At 43.1% G+C, this 20316-nt stretch overlaps 1 protein-coding gene across 1 annotated transcript in view; it reads right to left on the bottom strand.

The window, feature by feature from the left end:
• Positions 1-7999: 7999 nt before the first annotated feature.
• The window catches only part of PID1 (phosphotyrosine interaction domain containing 1), a 90459-nt gene continuing 78142 nt past the window's right edge, over positions 8000-20316 (bottom strand). The window contains exon 3 of the mRNA XM_082318992.1: positions 8000-9552. Coding sequence (XP_082175118.1) covers positions 9076-9552 — 477 coding nt within the window. The 3' untranslated portion in view covers positions 8000-9075. The remainder of the gene's footprint in view (positions 9553-20316) is intronic.

Raw genomic sequence — 20316 nt, 5'->3', positions numbered from 1 at the left:
AACCTCAAAACCGCTTAATTAGGAAATGAGTGGAAAGCCATTGCAGAACCAATGCATCACAGGAAAATAAGGGTACACCACTTTCCTTTTCAGCTGTTAAATGGCTGTAGACATTTTTTCCACATCTGCAGCTATTGTTTCTCTCATTTTTATTAAATCTTAGTGTATACCAGTTCAGACCATTTTGATTTCCACCTGCATGAAAGTTACATACATCTTGCATGGGCTGACATCAGTTAATCCACAAGATTAGAGTTAATTCTCTGTTTTACCTAATTAACTCCGCTGGACTGATCACACTTACTTCTCTCTCTGGCTAAGATGCATGCAGCTGCTCATCTAAAGCATACAAATTATCTCATAGCCTAGTTATGCTGCTGACACGAGGTCATGAAAAATGTGCCAACAAAACAGAATCCCCAGTGCTCCAGCAGACAACAACGAACCTCATATTTCACTATAACTTGGCAATTAAGTCGAAAGAAATACCTCGGGAGAGGAGCCATTCTCTAGGATTTCAAGCAGAACAAACCGCTGCTGATGAATTAGCTGAGACCCACTGCAGCGCGCAGGCAAAATGTGAACCACGCTGAAACTCTTTGTTCTTAACGTTTCTAATGGCATAAATTAGGATTTCTGTAAGTAAGGCGCAGGGAATGCAGCGACCTGCTGCACAAGACCTTGCTGCCTTAGGAAAGCTCAGCACAATTCATCATCACTTCATCCTGCAAACAGACGAAGCACCTTCAGCCTGCTGGGCACCCCAGCCCATGTCTCGGCTGAGCTGCGAGAGCACCCCACAGCCAGCGACGGCGGGGCTGTCCTGGTCCCACATGCCTTCCCACGTGCCCACCGATGGCTGCTGTCCCAGAGACACGTGCGCCAACTGGGACCACCAGTCCTGTTCCATGTCACCATCCTGACATCAAGACCTGAATGACCTGAGGCGGTACAGACATGCGTCCCCTACCGCAGGCACACCAGCAGAGACCTGTAATGAGTCAATTAGTAAATGCTGGGCAATTATTGTTGGTCATCCTTCTGCAAACTGCAGGAAGGAGACTGTGGCCTTTCCCCCTCTGCTCAGCACAGACTAATGCGTTACCATATAAATACTTCCACAACGCTGGTAGGAAAAGATGTATTTTTCTGACAGGTCACACAAATTTAATCAGAGCACGCTACCTGCAGAAGACACTGTGATGGCCCAGGGAGCAGAGCAGGGTTCATTGGAAGTGACAGTGACCTCCTCCCAGGGATGCCGAGGACAGGCAAAGCAGGACGGCCGAGCCACAGCAGAGGAGTGGGTGCAGGGATTATGCAGCTCCTCTCACAGTAGACTTGGCTCCAGCTCGTCCCAGGCCATTCCTTCGCTACTGAATAGCAAAGACTATTAGAAACAGGGAAGGGAGACACAAATGCCTTTTCTTTGTGTGGCCAGAGTTGACTCGAAAAAACACCAAGAAATCCACCTGGAAATCCCAGAGAGAATCAGGTCCCAAACCATTTAGGAGAGCCTGGGTAGATGTGAAGCATGGTCTATTAGTCAAGCACAGTTTCAGATTTCACCTGTTTCTGCATTGGGATAGGCCTGACATCTTTTATGGATATAAAAATAACCCGCAGTTGACTAGATCATCATTTAACCTCATTTTTCCTTTCTAGAGGAGTTTCTTTTGAAGTTCCTCTGCGTATTTCATTATTGTCTTGGGATCTGGAAAAGCTGTTGTTACTTGAAACCACCAGATCTGGAATCCATTAAAGATGAGACCAAGCCAGGGAGCACCAGCATGGTACTAAGCATTCAGCCACAAGAATTTAACCCAACTGTGCAAGAAAACCTTGATTAATTATATCCTCAATAATTATGTCTAAAACTATTTCTACTATCTCTAAATGAGAGGTAACTAATTTGAGATAGCAATATCTTACTTTTTCACATGCACATATGACCCATATCAACTTTGAAAAATTACTCGCTTTCCAAGAATGAAATCCACTCCTGTCTGTCGTTCTCAGAACATCTATACTGCCCACAGAAAAACATACCAGGCACATTATGCATTATTCATAGGATTATAATGTTTCCTCTCCTTCCAAGAGCAATACGATTTACAGGAAAATAACAGAGAATGTAACGCACAACGCAAATAAAAGCATAACAGATAAAAGTTATCTAGTACTGCCTTCCCACTCTGATGGTGGAAGTTGGGAATGGAGAGAGATGCTCCAGTCTGCACAGTAATAGCCCCCTCATGAAGTGACACATGGATTCTGTACCACGCGACGTGCACAGTAATTAAAAGGCACTCCTTTGCCATCAGAGCTGGGCTACTTCTAATGGCATGTTTTCAATAAGTGTTTTCATCTTGCCAATGTAAGCGTGCAAACAAGTCACTGCGTTAATACATGAGCACTTTTCTCCCGATGAGAAAACATTAATAGCCTTTTCACGTACACCTTCCACCATAGACATTAAAAAAAAAAAAAAAAAACAAAAAAAAAAAACCACCCCCCTGACACCCCCTCCCATCTTTCTAGCAATAACTGGAAATCATGCCTACTGCCTACATGACCTATTGCTAAAATGTTCCTGTGCCAGGCTTGGGCTTCATCTCCTTAGGTTGTCAGCACAACATTAGGATTACCTTCAAATGCACTACCAGGACCTGCTCAATAGATAGAGATTGTTACTTCAAGTATTTTTAATGCTTCCTCAGTTGTACATTAGCAACCTGCTTTCTCACTTCCAGTTTTTCTGAAAAGAGCTTGCAACAACCCACATCTCTTGCTGAGATACACGATTTGAAGCTCCTCTCTTTTTTCAGCAGGGTAAATCAGGTATGCAACTATTTGAAATCAACCAACAGATGGAAAGGGAGAATGGGCAGAGACGGTGCCACCCGAAGAGGCCACGGGGCACCCTGCCACGGGCATGTCCCGCCAGAACGCAGCAACTCGCTGCTGCTGTGCACACCCCGGGAAGTCCCGGCACTGGGCAGGAGTCCAACTCACACAAACCCAGCTACCTCCAGGCACTGGCCGTACCAGAACACCCCTAACCCTGTCGCTGCTGTGGAAGCTGAGCATATCACATTTATTCTGGTGAAGACTTTCCTATCACTCAACTGTACTGGGGATCTCCGCTGAACTGATCACAGAAAGCTCTCCAACAGCTTATCCTCACTCCTCAGTCTTCACTGAACTGTTCCGTTTGGGGAAGCCCTTTGAAGAACGATGAACTGCCCAGGTTTTCACATATCCAGTTCATGCTCAGACAGCAAAAATCTCAGCCTGCCCGTCTCCATTATCCTGTAGACACACACTTCCCTGCGGGGGCCTGCCGTGCCCTTCCACCCCCCACGCAGTTTTAACAGCCTGCAGCTTTCATCCCATTTGCAGCACATGGTCAGCACGTGCAGCATGTCTGTGCTTCCAACATATTTCACAACACTTTTCAAGGAAGGCACTGCAGAAGACAGGATAACATCTCTTCAAAAATACAACTATTTTCAATAAATCATTGTATCTGCTTTAACAATCCTGATCAAAATTAATTACAATCCTAACTCAAGAAATTGTCACGGCATGTACAATGAATTACTGCCATACAAGAGAGGTCTTCCCAAACTTCAAGCTTAGTCTGTGCAACTTAGCTACAAAAATTCAAACCAGGAGCCTGACCCAACTTTCTTACAGCCTCCTGCAGCTACCCTGCGACTCCTCCTGCAAACACCGTGCCCCTGGCGCAGGCACACAGACTCCCTGCGGCTGCAGCAACAGGGACACGAGCATCTGGCCCATGGACTTCAACAAAAAAGGACGTTTTAAAAAACACACCGTATCTGTTTAAAATTACATTAGAAAAAAGCTATAATGAATGTCCCTGTTTTCACAAAAGGATATATTCTCTTACCATAAACTCTTGGCAGACTGAACACTCTAGTCTACAGGATAACAACCATACATTTAAGCTATCACTTCCCAATTATACACAAATTAATAATTCACTACCACAGGGAAAAATGAGCCCAATCATACATCATTCTTACAGCAGCTAATTGGGCATGGAGTGGGCCAGCTCTGGTGCTAAATGGTAAATAATGCATACAGTATATCAAATTTTGCATGAAGACAGACACGTTAATTTACTTCCCACTAAAGAAAAAGGACTTTTTAAGAAGTAAACCATTTATCTCAACACTAACATGCAAGATTGCCTTCCCACATACACCTATTACGTGCCCATCATATAGAAAACATTTATTAACAAGCATCACGTTTCAAGATGTGTGTGTGTACATGCGTATGCATATATATGCACATATATATGTATACAGACACACAGAGAACCTTACAATTCAAATAAAATTCACTGTGAATACACAGATGTTGAAGCCTCAAAGCTTCCAAGAACCACATATATATGTAGCTTTCTAAAAGACTGATATGGGGTTGCCTCTGTATCAAAGGCTTCTCAATCACGTGCCATTTATTTGCAAGTTTTAGGAAAATTAAATGTAATTCATTGGCAACGTCCAACTGCTTTTTCATGTAAAAATGAAGCCACTCGCTACTGGAAAGTTAGGGAGTGGAACCAACTGCCGAGGGGTTTTTTTGTTTGGTTGTGTTTTGGGCAGTGTGGTTTGGTTTTTTTTTTTTCAAATAAAACAAAACATTAAGAGGTTCTTAGGGGCCTTTGAGTTTAAAACATGAAAGAAATGACTCTCTGCTTTTCTTCTTCCCACAGGCAAAAAACCCCATCCACATCTAAGCAATTCTCAAGCAACCTGTGCTCGCTAGCACGGTGCGGTGCTCTCCCCATAGCACAACTGCTCCTGAGCTACAATCATTCACTCACAGCTCCACAGAAGACTTGGTATGAACAGAAGATATTTAGACTTCAGAGCTTGAAAACTGAGCAAACTTACTCTATATAGAATAACACTTACTTTCTTTTTTTCTTAAGGTAGTTAGAAAAATTATGAAAATCACCTTGACAAAACACAGGTGATGGTGCATATTGATGCTGAAGTGTAATAACCTAAATGCTCTCTACTTTTTCTGCAGTTCTAATAACACACTTAGATATTCAACCCTTTTCTACTCTCCCCTACAAACAGAAGAGAGAAAGAAATCCCTTACGTGTTTTCCTGGCTGACGCTGAAGGAACTCGTCAACCCACAGCGGGATGCAGTGAGATCCAAAACTGGGCTCTTTGTAGTTGAAAAGGAAAGTCTTTAGCCAACTGGAAGTGACTTCTGATGGAAACTTTATGATTTTTCTTTTCCAACAGATTAATTGAAGGAAAAGTTTAACTTGATGTTTCATTCTGGTATCTATTGGCAACTGATATTCAGTGACAACTGATATGCTCGCACTTTAGGAGTAAAAGCTTTTCTCCTTCATGCAAATGGCATCACACATTTGGTATTGATAATACAGAGGGATTTGGCCTGAATTCCAAATTATCAAAGGATCCAAACTCATGATACTGATTATTTTTCAAATCTCATGTTTTTTAAGACAAACTGGAATTCACATTCCCTCATATTCCCTTGCATGTTCAAACCCTTAGAAAATAGCTGGTTCGTGTTTCAAAGGGTCTGATTTCCTACTCACAAGGACTAGAATTTTCTCCTTTGTACTTTATCATTCAAAATTCTCATGTAATCCACAGCCTCCAAGTGCTGAGGAATTATTGCAGATACCATAACATGAAATACCTTTGCGAGAACTCCCCAACCCCCTGTAAATCAGTGCAAGGTCAGCACGGGCTGCACACACAGCATCCACCTCGCGTAACGGTCCGTTCAGGGTACCCTAATCAGCACCTAGGAACAGATTTCCAAATGCACATAGGCAACTAGCAAACAGACAAGCTCTGTGTTCCCAAAAGCATCAATTTGTCTGACACCAAGCCATGAAATACGACAGTCCAAAACCACAACTGAGTAACCTGCATCCCCATCACTGAGCGAGTGCACCGCAGGGCTGTTAACGTCAACGCATAGAGCATCACTGTAGACAACGACCTGCAGACAAACCAGCTTACAATCACATGCCCAGATTACTCCTGTTCTGGGTAACACCATGTGGCTGTGGGCTACAGGGAGGAGTAACACCATAGCCCAGGGCTCTTGCTTGCAGATGCTGCTTGCCACAGGTGTGACAAGGGGAGCAGCAAGACACCACTTCAGGGTGTAGAGTAAAAGCACACTGGAACAACCCTTTGCATTTCTGTCTATGGTTTCTGTGTGTTGCTACCAAATAAAGTCAGCGCCATTTACAGAAATTTAGAATGTCCTTAATAAATAAATAAATAAAAAGACAACAACAAAAACCCCAACAAAGGTATTCTTTGCATAACACACACCTGCAGGTAACTTTGGGAGATAGGATCTTTTCAGCAGATCCTAGCATGTTAGAGGAAGGCCCACGATTAAAAATAAAATGATGACAACATTTCTGTCCAGCTGTGCTCTGGCTGGCCTGGACTGCTTGGTGAGAAGGGGAGGCTGTCTCAGTCAGAAGGATCACACCCACCCCCACGGCAGGAACACATCCCATGCTTCTCAGTATTTGCTTCAGAAGTGGAAATCCCAAACCCAAATCATGTGCCGTAGTCCTCTGTGGGGCAGGCAGGAGGCATCTCGGCTCCTGTGTGTGAGGAGGGCTGGTATTTTCTTTCTTCCCCTCCCACACTGGAGCAGCCCTCGGTTAAGAGCTGGGGCTCACAGTCAAACCTCTCCATTGTCAGCAGGGACATCTGGCTGAGAGGATGAAACAGGGGATTTCACATGCTGATTCACAGCAGCTTTGGTGGCAGAGCATCCAAACAAGTAAAGAAACTAACATGTGATTACAGCTCTGAGCAAAAGAAAATTATTTGTCAAAAGTTGAAGGAAGTTTTGCCTAATTTTGCCTTTGGTCAAAAAGACAGATACATACATGGCAGGACTCAAGGGTTTTTTGGTTTTTTTTTTTTGTTTGGGTGTTGTGTTTTTGGTTTTGGTTTTGGTTTTGTTTTTGATGAGCATATAGCCTGTACATGACCCTTCACTTCCAAATGAGCACTGTGGGAAGAAAAAAAAAAAAAATTTTGAGAGCCATATTTGAAAACACTGGACCATGCAATGATTCAGAGAGAAACAATTCTGGAAGCTGCCAGCCTGGTGTTTTATTCCCTATCCCACCATCTAATGCCACACCTGACCCACTCTGGTTTCTGTAAGCAGGGCAAGATACTGCTCCCACTCAGCACAGCTCATTTCAACTGGCCAGGTGTGTGGGGGGGTATCTCTGTCATCTCCTGCAAAGCAGAAATTATAAATCATGTCCACACACAGCTAAGTTAAAAAAAAAAAAAAATCTCACAGCAAAAATATACCTAAAATATTTAAAAGAAAATAATTTTAAAATATTAAAGGTAATTCTCATGGAGACTGATGTAACACTAAACGGAAATAAATTAACATTTTCATTCCACTAAACAAAATGAACACAGAACCCACACACAAAACAAAACCACAGTTTGCATTGGAAAGACAGCTTAAAACTCCCAAGCTTTAACTCAAAACATTTTTTTTTTATTAAAGTATGAATGCATTTATGCTGGAGAATAGTTTACATACATTGTAAAGCAACAAGCGTATTTTCAAGAGGTGTGGGCCCTGCTCAGTATGTCTCTATGCTCAATCTACGTGCTTTAACACTAGACTCACACATACACTCTCACATACAAACATATAGACCCACAAAACTCAGACACAGAGCTATCTGCTTTGATTAGCTTTCTTTTAAGGCTTCTGTAAGGTGCCCTAGTGCCCCTAACATTACCATAATTACGAACAAAATTGTATAAAGGAGCAGCATTACTTGCAAACTATTGATCTGCTCTCAGCTTTAAAAAATATCAAGTGAAACAAGTTTTTCCTTTTATTTGAGTTTTATTAAACATCTGCATTTAAGAAAGGCATGACTCTCTATATCTGTGAACAAGGAAAGATACGGGAATCTTAACATGAGCTTCTCAACCAGAACAGATGTTCAAACCTGACTCCTAAGGGACCGTTTCCTTTGATCTTTACAGTAATGCAGCCCTGGCTGTGCGACGAGGCACTACCAGCTCCATCCCACCAAGGCCACTCGACCAGCAATGCGGAGACCAATAACACGGAGTTGAGGCTACCATGCTCATATCACTTCAGAGCTGAGGTTAATGAGAAGTCACAGTTCAAACAGCGACAGACCCAAGTGTCCCTCAACTCTTACCAGTGGGTCCCCCTCCTGCGGAGCACATCAGGGTTGGAAAATGCACAGATAGGGGTGCTGGCTCGCTGTACCCCTGGCCGTCGCGGAGTATTTTTGCCCACCCCTTTTTGGTATCCTGCAGTATATAGTCTGAAACTGCAACTACGGGTGTTGGGTGAAAGATGTGGCAGCAGGTATATTAAGAAAATAGGTACAATGAATAAAATAAAGGATAGCATATGATATAATGTGTACATACAAGCATCTTCTTTCATTTTTTATCTGTGAAATGTGAATTAACTGCAGAATGCCAGGCCATTAGTCTAAAAGGCTATGTATGGCTGTCTTAGCCTACGTACGATCAAAGGATTTTTGTGATGCATCATGGAGAAAGATTCTTCGGGAACCATTAGGGCTTTCCAGGTCTACTTGCTCTTGTGCATCAGCATCACCCCCCAGCTAGGAATGCCAGAGGAGCAACTAATAAAATTGTCTGACCAGTCTTATAAGACAAACAGGAATGACTTTACTTCATGGTATGCACCTGAACTACAGAGACAAGAAAGGGACAGTGATGGGTGGGTGAGAGAGATGGGGGAGGGAGCTTTTTTCTCACTTTTACAACAGCAGCAGATTTCAATGTAACATAATTACTTTAATGATGCATATCTGTAGGTACTGAATTGCTCTTTTGATTTAAAAAGCTGGTCAGACAAGTGTTTGGCAGTCCTTTCATTCCCCAATTTCAATTGTTGCTTATTCATCTATCAGCTCTCATTCCCTAGGCCATTTCTGCCTTTGCTGAACTGTGAATGAGTTCAGTCAGCCATCGTCAGATTCAAATTCATGAGACACTTCCTCTGACGAGCTGTTCCTGTGGATCCGGCCATCGCTTTTCATGCTGTGAAAAGTCTTCTTAAAGGCCTCCATCATGGCATGGGCCAGCTTCTTGGCCTCCAGCTTGCTCTCACACTCTACAGCATGGCAGTCCATCTGGTAGGACAAGTCATCGTTGATCTCCCGATAGACCCAAGCAAAGATATTTGGGCTGACGTTGTGGTCAGCAGTGCAGTAGGCTATACGTGCTACCTGAAAGGTATCCATGTGGACTGTTGCCTCGCCTTTGAGGTCCAGATGATGCAGCCAGACTTGGAAAGGGCGAATTTCCAGAAGGGCGTTAGCTGGGTAAATATCCTCCCTGGCGAGCGTGTGCTTCTTCCATAATTCAATGACTGGTTTCTCTGTGCAGCCTGACAAAAATTGCATCCCTGTTGTGGAAACCTTACCCAAATATGTGACCTGCAAAGAAGAGCAAAGATAGGTGAAACACAGACAGCAGACTCTGGCGTTGCTTTCTGCCATCCCAGGGAACTTTCCTTTATCTGGAAAATAAAAGTACCCCCCCAGAAAACTCCCCGATTTCCCCATCGTCTTCAGTAAAACAGTTTTCAAACTGCTTTCCAGATATTTGCTTTTTCACATGCTGACTTCACCATTCAAACCCAGATGTTAAAAACGTTCAGCATCTGAGTTTCAAGGGATTTCACTCTCCTCAGCCTCCCTGGAAAGCCCAGCTTTACAGCCCATGACTGTACCTCTAAGCTCATGTTAGCAAGCCTAAGTGCCAGTGGAGCAGGCCCCAGGTAGCTGTGATGCTAACCACTTTTTTTTCTTTCTACTTTATTCAGAAGATTTATTTGTATCATATTTCAAACATTAATATTAGCGAGACTGAGACATTCTCAGTCTGATAACGAAAGGCTGCAGAAGGTCAGAAAAGCATGATCACAGCAGAGGATTTTAAAATGTTTGAGTGTTTTTTTTTCCAAAATGATCCTGTTTTTCCACCACTTCTGCTGTTTCTACTTAAGTATTAAGCCAGGAATAGCTCAAAGCTGTTCAAAACTCTATCTTTGAGCAGGGCTGAGACATTTATTACATCAATTTGAGAAAATATGCTGTTAAAAGAATCTAGTAATAAATCTACCTTAGTTCAATCACATCATCTCTGTGCTTTTCCATCTAGATCTGGAGTAAATAACCTGTTATCCAGTCTGCACAGGAAAGCAAGATGGTTTTAGTGCCCTTACTGTATTTTGTTCAACAAAAATCAAATTCACTGAGAGGTCCATATCAAAATTCTGTCTTAAGCCTGTGCAGAAACATCCCCCTAAATCTGTGCAGCTGCTAAAGAGGCTTTCTTCCACTTACAGCTGAATGGAAGATTATTTTATCTGGGAAAAGGGATTTTTCTCTAGAAAAGACAGATCCACGCACATAAATACAATTATGCAGATTATTCTATTTATTGCTGTTGTCAGAACGGTGCATTTAAGAACAACTACATGAAAGCAAAATTGCTTCTAATTTGTCTCGTGCAGCAGTAACTGCTTCAGACAGAATCTTGTGCCTCTTGCTTAATGTCTTACAACCTTATGTGCATTTTACTCAAGGCGTTTGGAGGAAAAAAAAGTAATTGCATGCATTTTCCAAACTAATTTCTTCAAAATTCTGCATTAAACACATAGTATCAGCTATTTTTATTTTGCATACGCTTTAAGAAATGCAAAGAAAAAATATGGGATTTCCACAATTAAACACATTAAAAAAATCATACCCACAAGGAATACAGGATTTGTATTCCATGCAAACAAGATTTTCCACAAGAAAAATATTTTGCTGCAAGCTTCATAGGTTTTGTTAAACTCAGAGACCTAAATTAAGCCATAATTAAGGAAAAAGCTCACAAAACATTATTGGAAGTCTGTGTGGCTTAATCATGCCTGCCAAAAAAGCAGTTTCATAGCATTGACATTTCAAAATGGGAAGTCTTATTCTTTGCCTATAAATATTCATGCTTTGCACTGGGAATATGTTAAATCTTATAAAGCTTTATATTTTTTGGAACAGTGGGAAACAGAACAGCTAGAACAGTTAACAAGGCAAGACCTACCAGTGTTTTCCTTTATTTTATTTTATTAGTGATGAGAGTTGACTTCCCTAAATACCGTGGAATAACTTAAAAGAAAACCTCAGAGCTCATAGTGCCAACTAAACACATACAAACAGCACATAGAAGACTAAAGAAGAATGTGTCTGCAACATACTGGGGGGGTTTTCAACATATATCCACAGTCATATTGCTTTGAAAAGATTGAGATCAGTGTGCAAATTTGGACATTAAATATATTCTCTGAAGATTCGCTCAGCACTGTTTCATTTTCACAAGCCAGCAAACAAAAGACTAACACACACTGTAAATTAACTGAGCATTTGGGGTTAGATTCAAAGCCCACTGCAGTAACAAAAGTCCTTCAGTCAACTTCAAAGAGATTTGCACAAAGCCTTTAAACGCTGAGGAAATGCTCAGTCACTTTGTCACTGCCCAAACACAGTTTTGAATCCCCAGTTGCAGAAGAGATGCTGCCACTACTGCAACATTTTGTCCCCCCAGACGCTGTCTGGAGAAGACCGGTATCACTTGGAGCACACAGAAATAAGCACCTCTGTTTAGTGCACAACAGTAAATGCAGGGAATTGTTTCATTATGGGTTTGTCTGCAAGACGAAGCTGTTGACAGCACGTGAGCTGCCCTGCCACAATAGCATGAGGAATGGGAGAAGAGAGGAAAGCAAAGGCAGCTACATCCCACTTAGGAAGCATTGTTATGGGTCTTCCCAAGCAGGCAGCGCTGCTGAGTTTGGTGCTGCAAACTCACTCCCAGCACACAGAGCATCAGCTTCTCAGCACAGATGACTCCCAAGCGATGCTCAGGACACCTCCGGCAGCTGAGGAGCAAGACTGGAGCGGGTTGACACACAGGAGTGTAAATTGAGTTTAATGTTCTCTCTGTTCCTTCCCTGCCACTAACTGCAACCCCCCATTGGTCATCAATCCATGCGTGGCCTGCCTAAGTGTGAAGTTACAAATAAAGTATTTGTATTTTATGAAGAAAAGCATTGAATTACTCTGAAAGCAGCCAAGGCAAAAGTAGCTAATAAGAAGGATGGGATGATGGCATGTTTACCAAAATGGGACGTAATGATCTGATTTACCGTCCCAGTTCTGTCACATTATAACTGTGTAGGAACCTTTGGAAAGTTGCTTCCTTTAACACCACTTTGCATCTCCATTATATAAATTTCATTTTCCTTTGAGGACACATTCATAAATATTTATAAGGTGCTTAGACATTACAACAAGGAGTTCAGGGGAGAGAGAATAAACAAAACCTGTGGTTTAGAGTCTCTCCTGTACTGTGTCTTACATAGAAACATCAACACCTACTAATGTTGTTATTTTTTGTTTCTTTTTAACAAATGATCATTTTTTTCCTAATTGAGATACAAGCATTTCACAAGAGCAGCATTACCAAGGCTCTTAGTGAAGACAGATGTCTAACATTTCATCGTTTCATGGTCCCCTGCTAAACACAAAACAGGGATTCAGGGGCTGGCGAAACACCTCAAATATCTGACACAAAAAAGGCAGCATCCTGTTCAGAACAAAGTTTTCTTCATGATTAAATATCATCTACATGTTATCCATTAATCCATTTGGAGCTGGCCAATTGAGTAACTTAGACATTAACATTTTCATAATTGCGGGGGTGGCATCAGTATGAACTAAAACAGGCAAAAGATGGATTTATAGGGCACTTCTCCCTGAGCTCTCAGTTACAAGATTATTCCATGAGCAATGCTCCCTGCATTTCAGCTCCTACTTCATCACTCTTACAGTACACCCACTTTTATTTAAATGCCCAGAAACCACTGACCACACACACCATTAGAGTAAAGCTATTACAGTACAACCATCCTCCTTTCTGATTTCCAAGTTTGCCAACAAAAGATCAAAGAACAGATTATTCCTTCCATTATCAGATGGAGAAGAAAATTATTTTGAGGCAAAAATTCCCACTGGTGGTCTTTTCCATTAAAATTGATGGTGTCTCATCAGCCAGCAGGAAGTATAAAAAAAAAAGAATTTCATCTTTAATACTTGTAAGAACCAGACATGAAGGGCACAGAAAGACATCATCATCACCATAATTATTATTATTATTATGTGTGCGTGTGCAAACACACACTGAAGAAGTGCCTGAACAGAATCAACGGTATAGCCTTACTAACTAGAGAGTAATCGTTGGCAAGGACTGGCAATAGCCACAGCTCAGGCTGAAAGTCGCATCTGTGATAATACAGCTCTGACCACCAGCCAAAGTTCATGAGGACTGAATAATACTTTTCCTTCCTCCGAAACACTGGACAGAGGTCACTTGGCAGCAAACACCCATCCAGGAAGACGATTTATTTGTGATAGCATGGCATGTCCTGTAGCAAATGTCATCCTATATACACCGAGGCCAGGAGCCGCATTCCCTCCCCTCTAGCCTCAGTGCAAGGCAGAGTAGTTACAGGTTGGTTGTAACATGTAAATTACGATCAAGATGTTGCAGCCTTTAGTTGTTTTGGACACTGTATTTTAGGTGAGAAAAGGAATGGAAAAGCCAGCTCTATATCACTGTGTTAACCTTAAGCAATAAAGGTATTTCATATTGTATCTTCTTCCAGGGGTAAGAATATATTTCTTCATGGCACTTTCAGTCCTTTGGTTTGTGTGTTCCATCTTTCCCATGGATTTCTGGAAGATACAACTCGCAAAAACTCCTTGTGCACGTTAAAAATTATCCACATTCTTTCCAGCCTTTCTATGGCAAACTGGCATTTTCCATCTGATCCTTCACTCCCTGGCAAGCCACTGTCACCCAACATGACATAAAATACACTTGTGGTTTCAGCACTTCTATGCTTGCAAACATTCAAACCTTTTGCTAAAGCCAAGATGCTCTGAAGAGCTCCTTATTTCACCCTAGAGACTTGCCAACACCAGTGTCAGCATCTGACAAAACCGTCCTCAACAGAAAAATGTTGTGCCTTTGCCCTTTCATAACACAGCTACAGCCATCTGACATGTAGAGATGTCTCATGTCAAAGGACATGAAGATTAATCGATGTCATTTTTCATGCGCTGTCCTGGACACACAAAAACATCTGAGTATTTTGACATTGTTGTTTTTAATCCCTTCAGCCCAGTAATGTATAGTGAAAATATCTTTTAATAACTAGGCTCAAGAGCTTACCAACTTTGAAAAGACCAATATAGCAGCTGCCATAGACATTTTCACTTCTAGCACAGCACGATCTGTCAGAAGTAATAAGGGGGGTTTACTTTCCATACTCAATTGTTTTCTTTATCACTGACCTCACATTGTTTACTTGCAGCTGATATGAGATAAAGAACAGCTTGGCTCCTGCATGCATCGATCTGACTCCCCTATGGACCCTAAGTCCATACTGCTCCTAACTCACAAGACCCAGTTGGGCACCTGAAGTTAGGCAGCCCAATTTCTTTTTCTCCCTCTGTTCCCTATCCCCGATCCATAGACTATGATTGCTCCAAGAAAGCAGATCCAAGTTGTAAAGATCCGTAATTATTACATTACACAAGGGCAGATGCTCTCTTGGCACAGGAGTCTGGCACAGGAACACATATGCACACAGGACTCTGGGCTCTCTCACTATTCAAAACCATGATCAAAGGACCATATGGAAAATGAACTACTTATATTAAAGAAATAACTAAGTATTTCTTTCACACCAGATAATGAGAGTCTTTGTCACAACAAAACTAACAAAGAAAATGAAAAAATTAAAACAAATAGAGTACTGAACTTGAGCCAGCAGGTATTTGCTCTGCATAATTGCAGTCATCAGCAGATGCCCTAGAGGATCTTGAATCTTATGCAAACCTTAGTAATAGGTGACTGTTTCTTTTGTTGATCTGTGTTTTAAAAGAAACATTCTTTTAGCCTCAAATCTGGTCTAGTTGCAACTGATTATGTTTGATGCGAGACAGTAAGATATTCCTCACTTAAAGGTGAGGCAAGCAGAGTCAATGAGACATTTTCTTCCTGAAATCAGAAGAATTTTTCCTGTGGCAGCTTCAGGGCATGTGGAAAAAACAATTGGAAGGGTATGTGTCAGGATGCACAGGTATAGACCCCCCCCCAGTCAGCAAGTAAACCGTCAGCTTGTCCTGGCCAAGGAAGAAGCAGCAGCCTAAATATTAGGTAAACTCATAAAAATATTTAAGAGGAATACAGAGGAGACTTGAAGAAAGCAGCAGCCAAAAGCAGGCTTAGAAGGATGCATGCCTGTCTTGTTATGAATTGCTGCTGGAACACAGATAAACATGCAGACGTTCTCTGGGTTAGCAATACAAAAGCACACACAGAATGAGAAAGCCCAAGCTTCACCCAGCCTCCATGCATGTATTGTTGAGGCCAGAACAAAGCAAGCTCGATCTCCACATCATTACCAGGTCTAGAAAACACCGTGAGAAGCTGCTACTCAGAAAACCTGCGCTTGGGCGTCCCTGTGCCCCAGCAGCCACAACAGCCAGCCACACCACCAGGCACCAGGACTGGTGAAGTCCAAAGCTTCTGGATACAGCCCCATATCCTCCAATGCCTCCAAAAGGCATCAGAAGATTGCATTAGATATGGTGCTGGTGGATCCCAAACATCACCTTTTTTAGTTCAGAGCCAAAAACAAATATAAGAAAAAAATAAGATTACAAGGGCATGTTTCCCCATGGTCACTACCACCTGGAATACCTTCCCTTTGTGCAGCATGTTACCCTCCCGTCCCTGGTCACAACGCTTTGGATATATTCTCCGAGAGGAGCCCTGGGCAGCCTGGCAGGATCCACCAGGACGTCTGCTGGTCCCTCGGGGCCAGGGGATACAGTGCAGCATTTGGAAAGCCGGCCAGGAGACAAGGTGGCTGGCCAGGAGCTTCATTGCAATGGCAGTGTGGACAAAGCCCACAGTGCCTCTCATGCTGGGTGACCGGGGAGAGTCAGGGCTCACAGGAGCGTTGCGTAGCTTCGAGTGCTGAAACTGGATTTTTCTTATCCACAGTGGAGCTCGGATACGAGCAGAGCAGGCCTGCAGCAGGCTGCCTGGCAGCTCAGTCAGTCATGGCACATCTTTCATTTCAGTAAAAGCAAATCTAGCTGTAGAGTCATGTGTAACATCTTTAATTAACACACCCAGCTCCTGGCGCAGAGGGAGCGCTCCGTGCCAGCCAGGGTGCCCGTCTCGCCACACCACCGCAGCAGCTTGGCTCTCCTCGCCCTCAGGCGCAGTGACTCTGCCTCAGGCTGGTGGCTTTGGGATTTAGAGCCAAAAACTGCTTTTTGGCTCTGGAGGAAAAACAAAAATATCCCAGACATTCCACTGGATCACTGAGCAAATACTGTGAACTGTATTCAAGTAACGTTTGCCTAAGTAAGACCCAACAAACTAACTCAGTTAAGGAAAAAGGCTGCACAGTTTCCCTCTGCCTGTCACTGCTTCCTCACCCACACTGCCTGCCATCCAGCCAAAGCCTTTGCAGCACAAACACGAGGGTCTTTGTGGGAACCGCAGGGGTCCTCAGCACACAGAAATACTCACTAAATGCAGTAACATGGCTTATAGAAATACGTGAAGAACTGTTTTATTTTGGAGACGAAATTCAGAGGGAGAACAGACTGAGCTGGGCAACCATTTAATGGAAAATAACCATCGAGTCTGATGGCTGCTCTTCAGTTTAGGAGGGAGAAAAAAAAAATACCAGTAGTTAATGTCTGATTTATTCCAAGGAATCAAAGAGTAGCTCCAGAAAAAGCTGGAAGTGTCAGCACCTCTTCAGCAGTTAGGTCAACAGCCAGCATCTGACTCCTTTAGTGGGAACAAAGCTGAACCTAAGACTTAAAATGCTAAAATTCCCCCTCGAAAACAAAAATAATAAACAAGCCCAGCAAGAAATGCATTCAACTCTTTACATCTTCAGAACTCCTTCAGAAAAACAACCGCTGGGCAGCAGCTGCTCCTTCCCTCTCTCCGTCTGTCCTCACAGCCATGCTCACGGCAGCCCTTCACAGGTGCTTTTATTTTCCCATGTGTTTCTCAGCTGTGACCGTGCAGCAGATCCTGCCTTAGCTCAGTTGCAGGAAGGGCTCCCCACACAAGTAAGGTGTAAAGCAATAGCGCAGGGCAGTCACTTTGGACATAACTCAATCCTCCAACTAAATCCCTTTAAAGGACAGAAGAGCTCTGGTTATTTTTAACCCATCTTTACTCTTCCAGGTTTTACAGCCTCTGTGCTTCCAGGTAGCTGTAGCAGGCGAAGGAGAAGGAAGAGCTGGGGCACTGTGAAAATGCCTTTTCTTGAAAAATGCTCATCCCCAGTAGAAAGGAAAACACATTACCAATTTCACTGCTGCTTCTGAGCTAGCTTAGGAAAGCCCTTTAACGTGGCAGCAGGAAGAGCAGATGAGTTACCGTGGTCCGGGGTGGGTGTCCCAACACCCAGTGCCACATCTGCCAGGGCAGCATCTCGGGCCTGGGGCTTTTCTGACAGAGGGCAGAGCTCACCCACGAAGGACCTCGCGTTCCTCAGACACTGAGCAGGACAAACGCTCCAGGGACTGAGGACAACGGACATCAAACACAGGGCACATCTCTGAGAACCTGTCCCAGCTCTGAGCAAGACACCCAAGAGCACACAGACCTCCCAGAGCCCCTCTTCCCAGCCAAATAAAACCCCAGTCCTCCCAGAGCAGAGCTCTGCCAGGCCTCCCACTGACAGCGTGCGGGGAGGGGAGCAGAAGACAAAAACCTCTGTAGAGTGCCCACAAGAGCAGAGCCCTCCTTATCTCACGCGACCAGCCCCATCACCAACACCAACCCACACTGCCTGGGGGAGAGAGGGGAAAAAACATTGACATTTGGCAAGCTTAAGATTTAGTAAATAAATGTACTGGAAGAGAAAAAAATTACCCTTGATGGCTTAATTTGTAAGCTCTGGGAGGAACAAAAGCAAACAAGAAAAAGCCCACTGGCTCCACAGGCCAAATAGCCAGGGCGGGATAAATAAGGCAGCAAGCAGATCTCTCCGTCAGAAACACAACGGTCCAAGCTTTTCACCTTTCATTACATCAGGCAGCTGCTCAACAAGCCTCTTTATAAACTACCCTGGGTATTAAACTACTGTCCTCAGTTAGACCTAAGAACATCTAACTTATATCCAGCGACCAGGAGTCTCTGCCTAATTGGCAAAATGGTTAACCAAGCCTAATCACAACCTCAGCAAGAGCCAGCTCTGTTCCCTGCAACCTCCCGTTAGCAAAAAAAGGATCGCCTCTTGCATTTCATTTTCTACTGGACAGGAAGCTCTTTTTGTGGTTTGGCTTGCAGGGATGAGTCTGAAATGAAATCAAGTGGAACTGGCAAACTGCAGCTACCTTGCAGTTGGAGACACTTGGGTCCTGGTGTGAGTGGAAGATTTACGCTGCACTATTTAAAACTCAAGAAATCAATTTAATTCTAGCAGCAATTTAAAAATGTTGTAGTGCAAGACATAACTGAATGAACAAATACATTGATCACACACAACCTCAGCAGGGCTGCTGGACACCCTACTGTACAAGTTGATGAATACTTTTATTCCCAAATATTTTCTTTATGTTGCTATTTAGATCACTTTCCTCCTTTGTCTTCTTTCATTGTCTCACATAACTTCCTTTCTCTGTGCCCAGTTACCACTAAATTAATTCTTGGATAAGCAAGCTCATTTCCCATTGTCCTTCAGGTATCATCCCAGGGTGAGAAGAGATGTGGAGGCAGCCAGGGGAGTGAGGAGAAAACCAACCCACACTGCAATCACTAACTGCAATTTCTTGGAGTTTCCTTCACACAAAGTCCTTCCAAAACCTCTCCTCTGCCACCTCAAAACCTTCACTTTGAGAATGTCCCTTCTGTCAGGAGGAAGTGGTGTAAGTTTGTATGATCGTGATCTCCCCTCAAACAGACATCGACGTTCACATTTATGTTCAAATTACACACGAGCTTTTTTCCCCTATGCATTCTTTATTTACATGAGGTTGAAACCAAGCATGGAAATCTGCTTAAGCAACTCATCATGTTTCAGAAAGCTTTTCAGTCCTGGGCTCCACACAGCTGTTGTCTCGTAGCAGAGGGAAGGAGCCCACGGGAGGAGGGGGGGAACAGGCTGTTTGCTTTTACTTTGATCCCCTTCCTTTCCAACCCACAGAAAGCTCACTCTGGCACCAGTCCTACAAAAACTTCTCCGATTGTACTTAATGGAGCATGCAAAGAGCGAGTACGGGAATGGCTATATAACTCGAGCCACCGTTTCCACCGAGGCATGTGCATTTTACATACTCTCCAAGACTTTGGACACCAAAGTACTCCCAGAAAGCCATGCAGAGTGCACGTTTTTCAGGATCTTTTATGGCTGAGATCTGTCCTCAAGGTTCCCTTCTTTCAGCATTCCCCACGAGATCCTTGTACTTCCCCTTTAGTTCTTCCTTTTAAAAGCAGATGCCAAGTAATAAAACTGAACAAAGCCCATGTTACTAAGACAGTCAGTTCTGGAGACCAAACATCTCAACTGCGCTTGCTTCCTGGCACAACTTGACAACACCTGAAATTAAGAGCAAAAGGAAAGGGAGCCAGCTTCAGGGACCACTGAAGATGACTACAAATTGGGTTTGTATTTCAAGAGAAGTGCTGGGCCTACATCTCAGGAAGAACAGAAGAAAAATAATAACAACTAAACCATTTTAGTTCTTCCTCCCCCTGAGTGCTGTAAGACCAGTAACTTTCAAAAAAAAGAAAAAATTACGAAACAAACCACAGACATGAGAGACTCCCAGAAATGGCAGCACTCACTCCTTCTGCTATCGTCCACACTGCAAATGAAACGCTTTCCCTGAAGAGAACAGGGGAACACAGAAATATCACCCCCCATATAAATATAACTATACCCGCATCTGCAAAGTCTCCCATTAAGGTACTCGGTCATTAGTTTTACATCTCCTTCATGCATCACTATGTGCGATGAGTTCCATGACTTAGCAAAACCCTTAGAGATTTTTCCAGCTCTCACAAGTTTTAGCGTCTCCAGGAAAAGTCTTATTCGAAGGCTGGAG

This window comes from Platalea leucorodia, assembly GCF_965183815.1.
Source record: "Platalea leucorodia genome assembly, chromosome: 8".
Taxonomy (NCBI): Eukaryota; Metazoa; Chordata; class Aves; order Pelecaniformes; family Threskiornithidae; genus Platalea; species Platalea leucorodia.
Note: the sequence above shows the minus strand (reverse complement) of the source record. Positions and strands in the feature narration are given on the sequence as shown.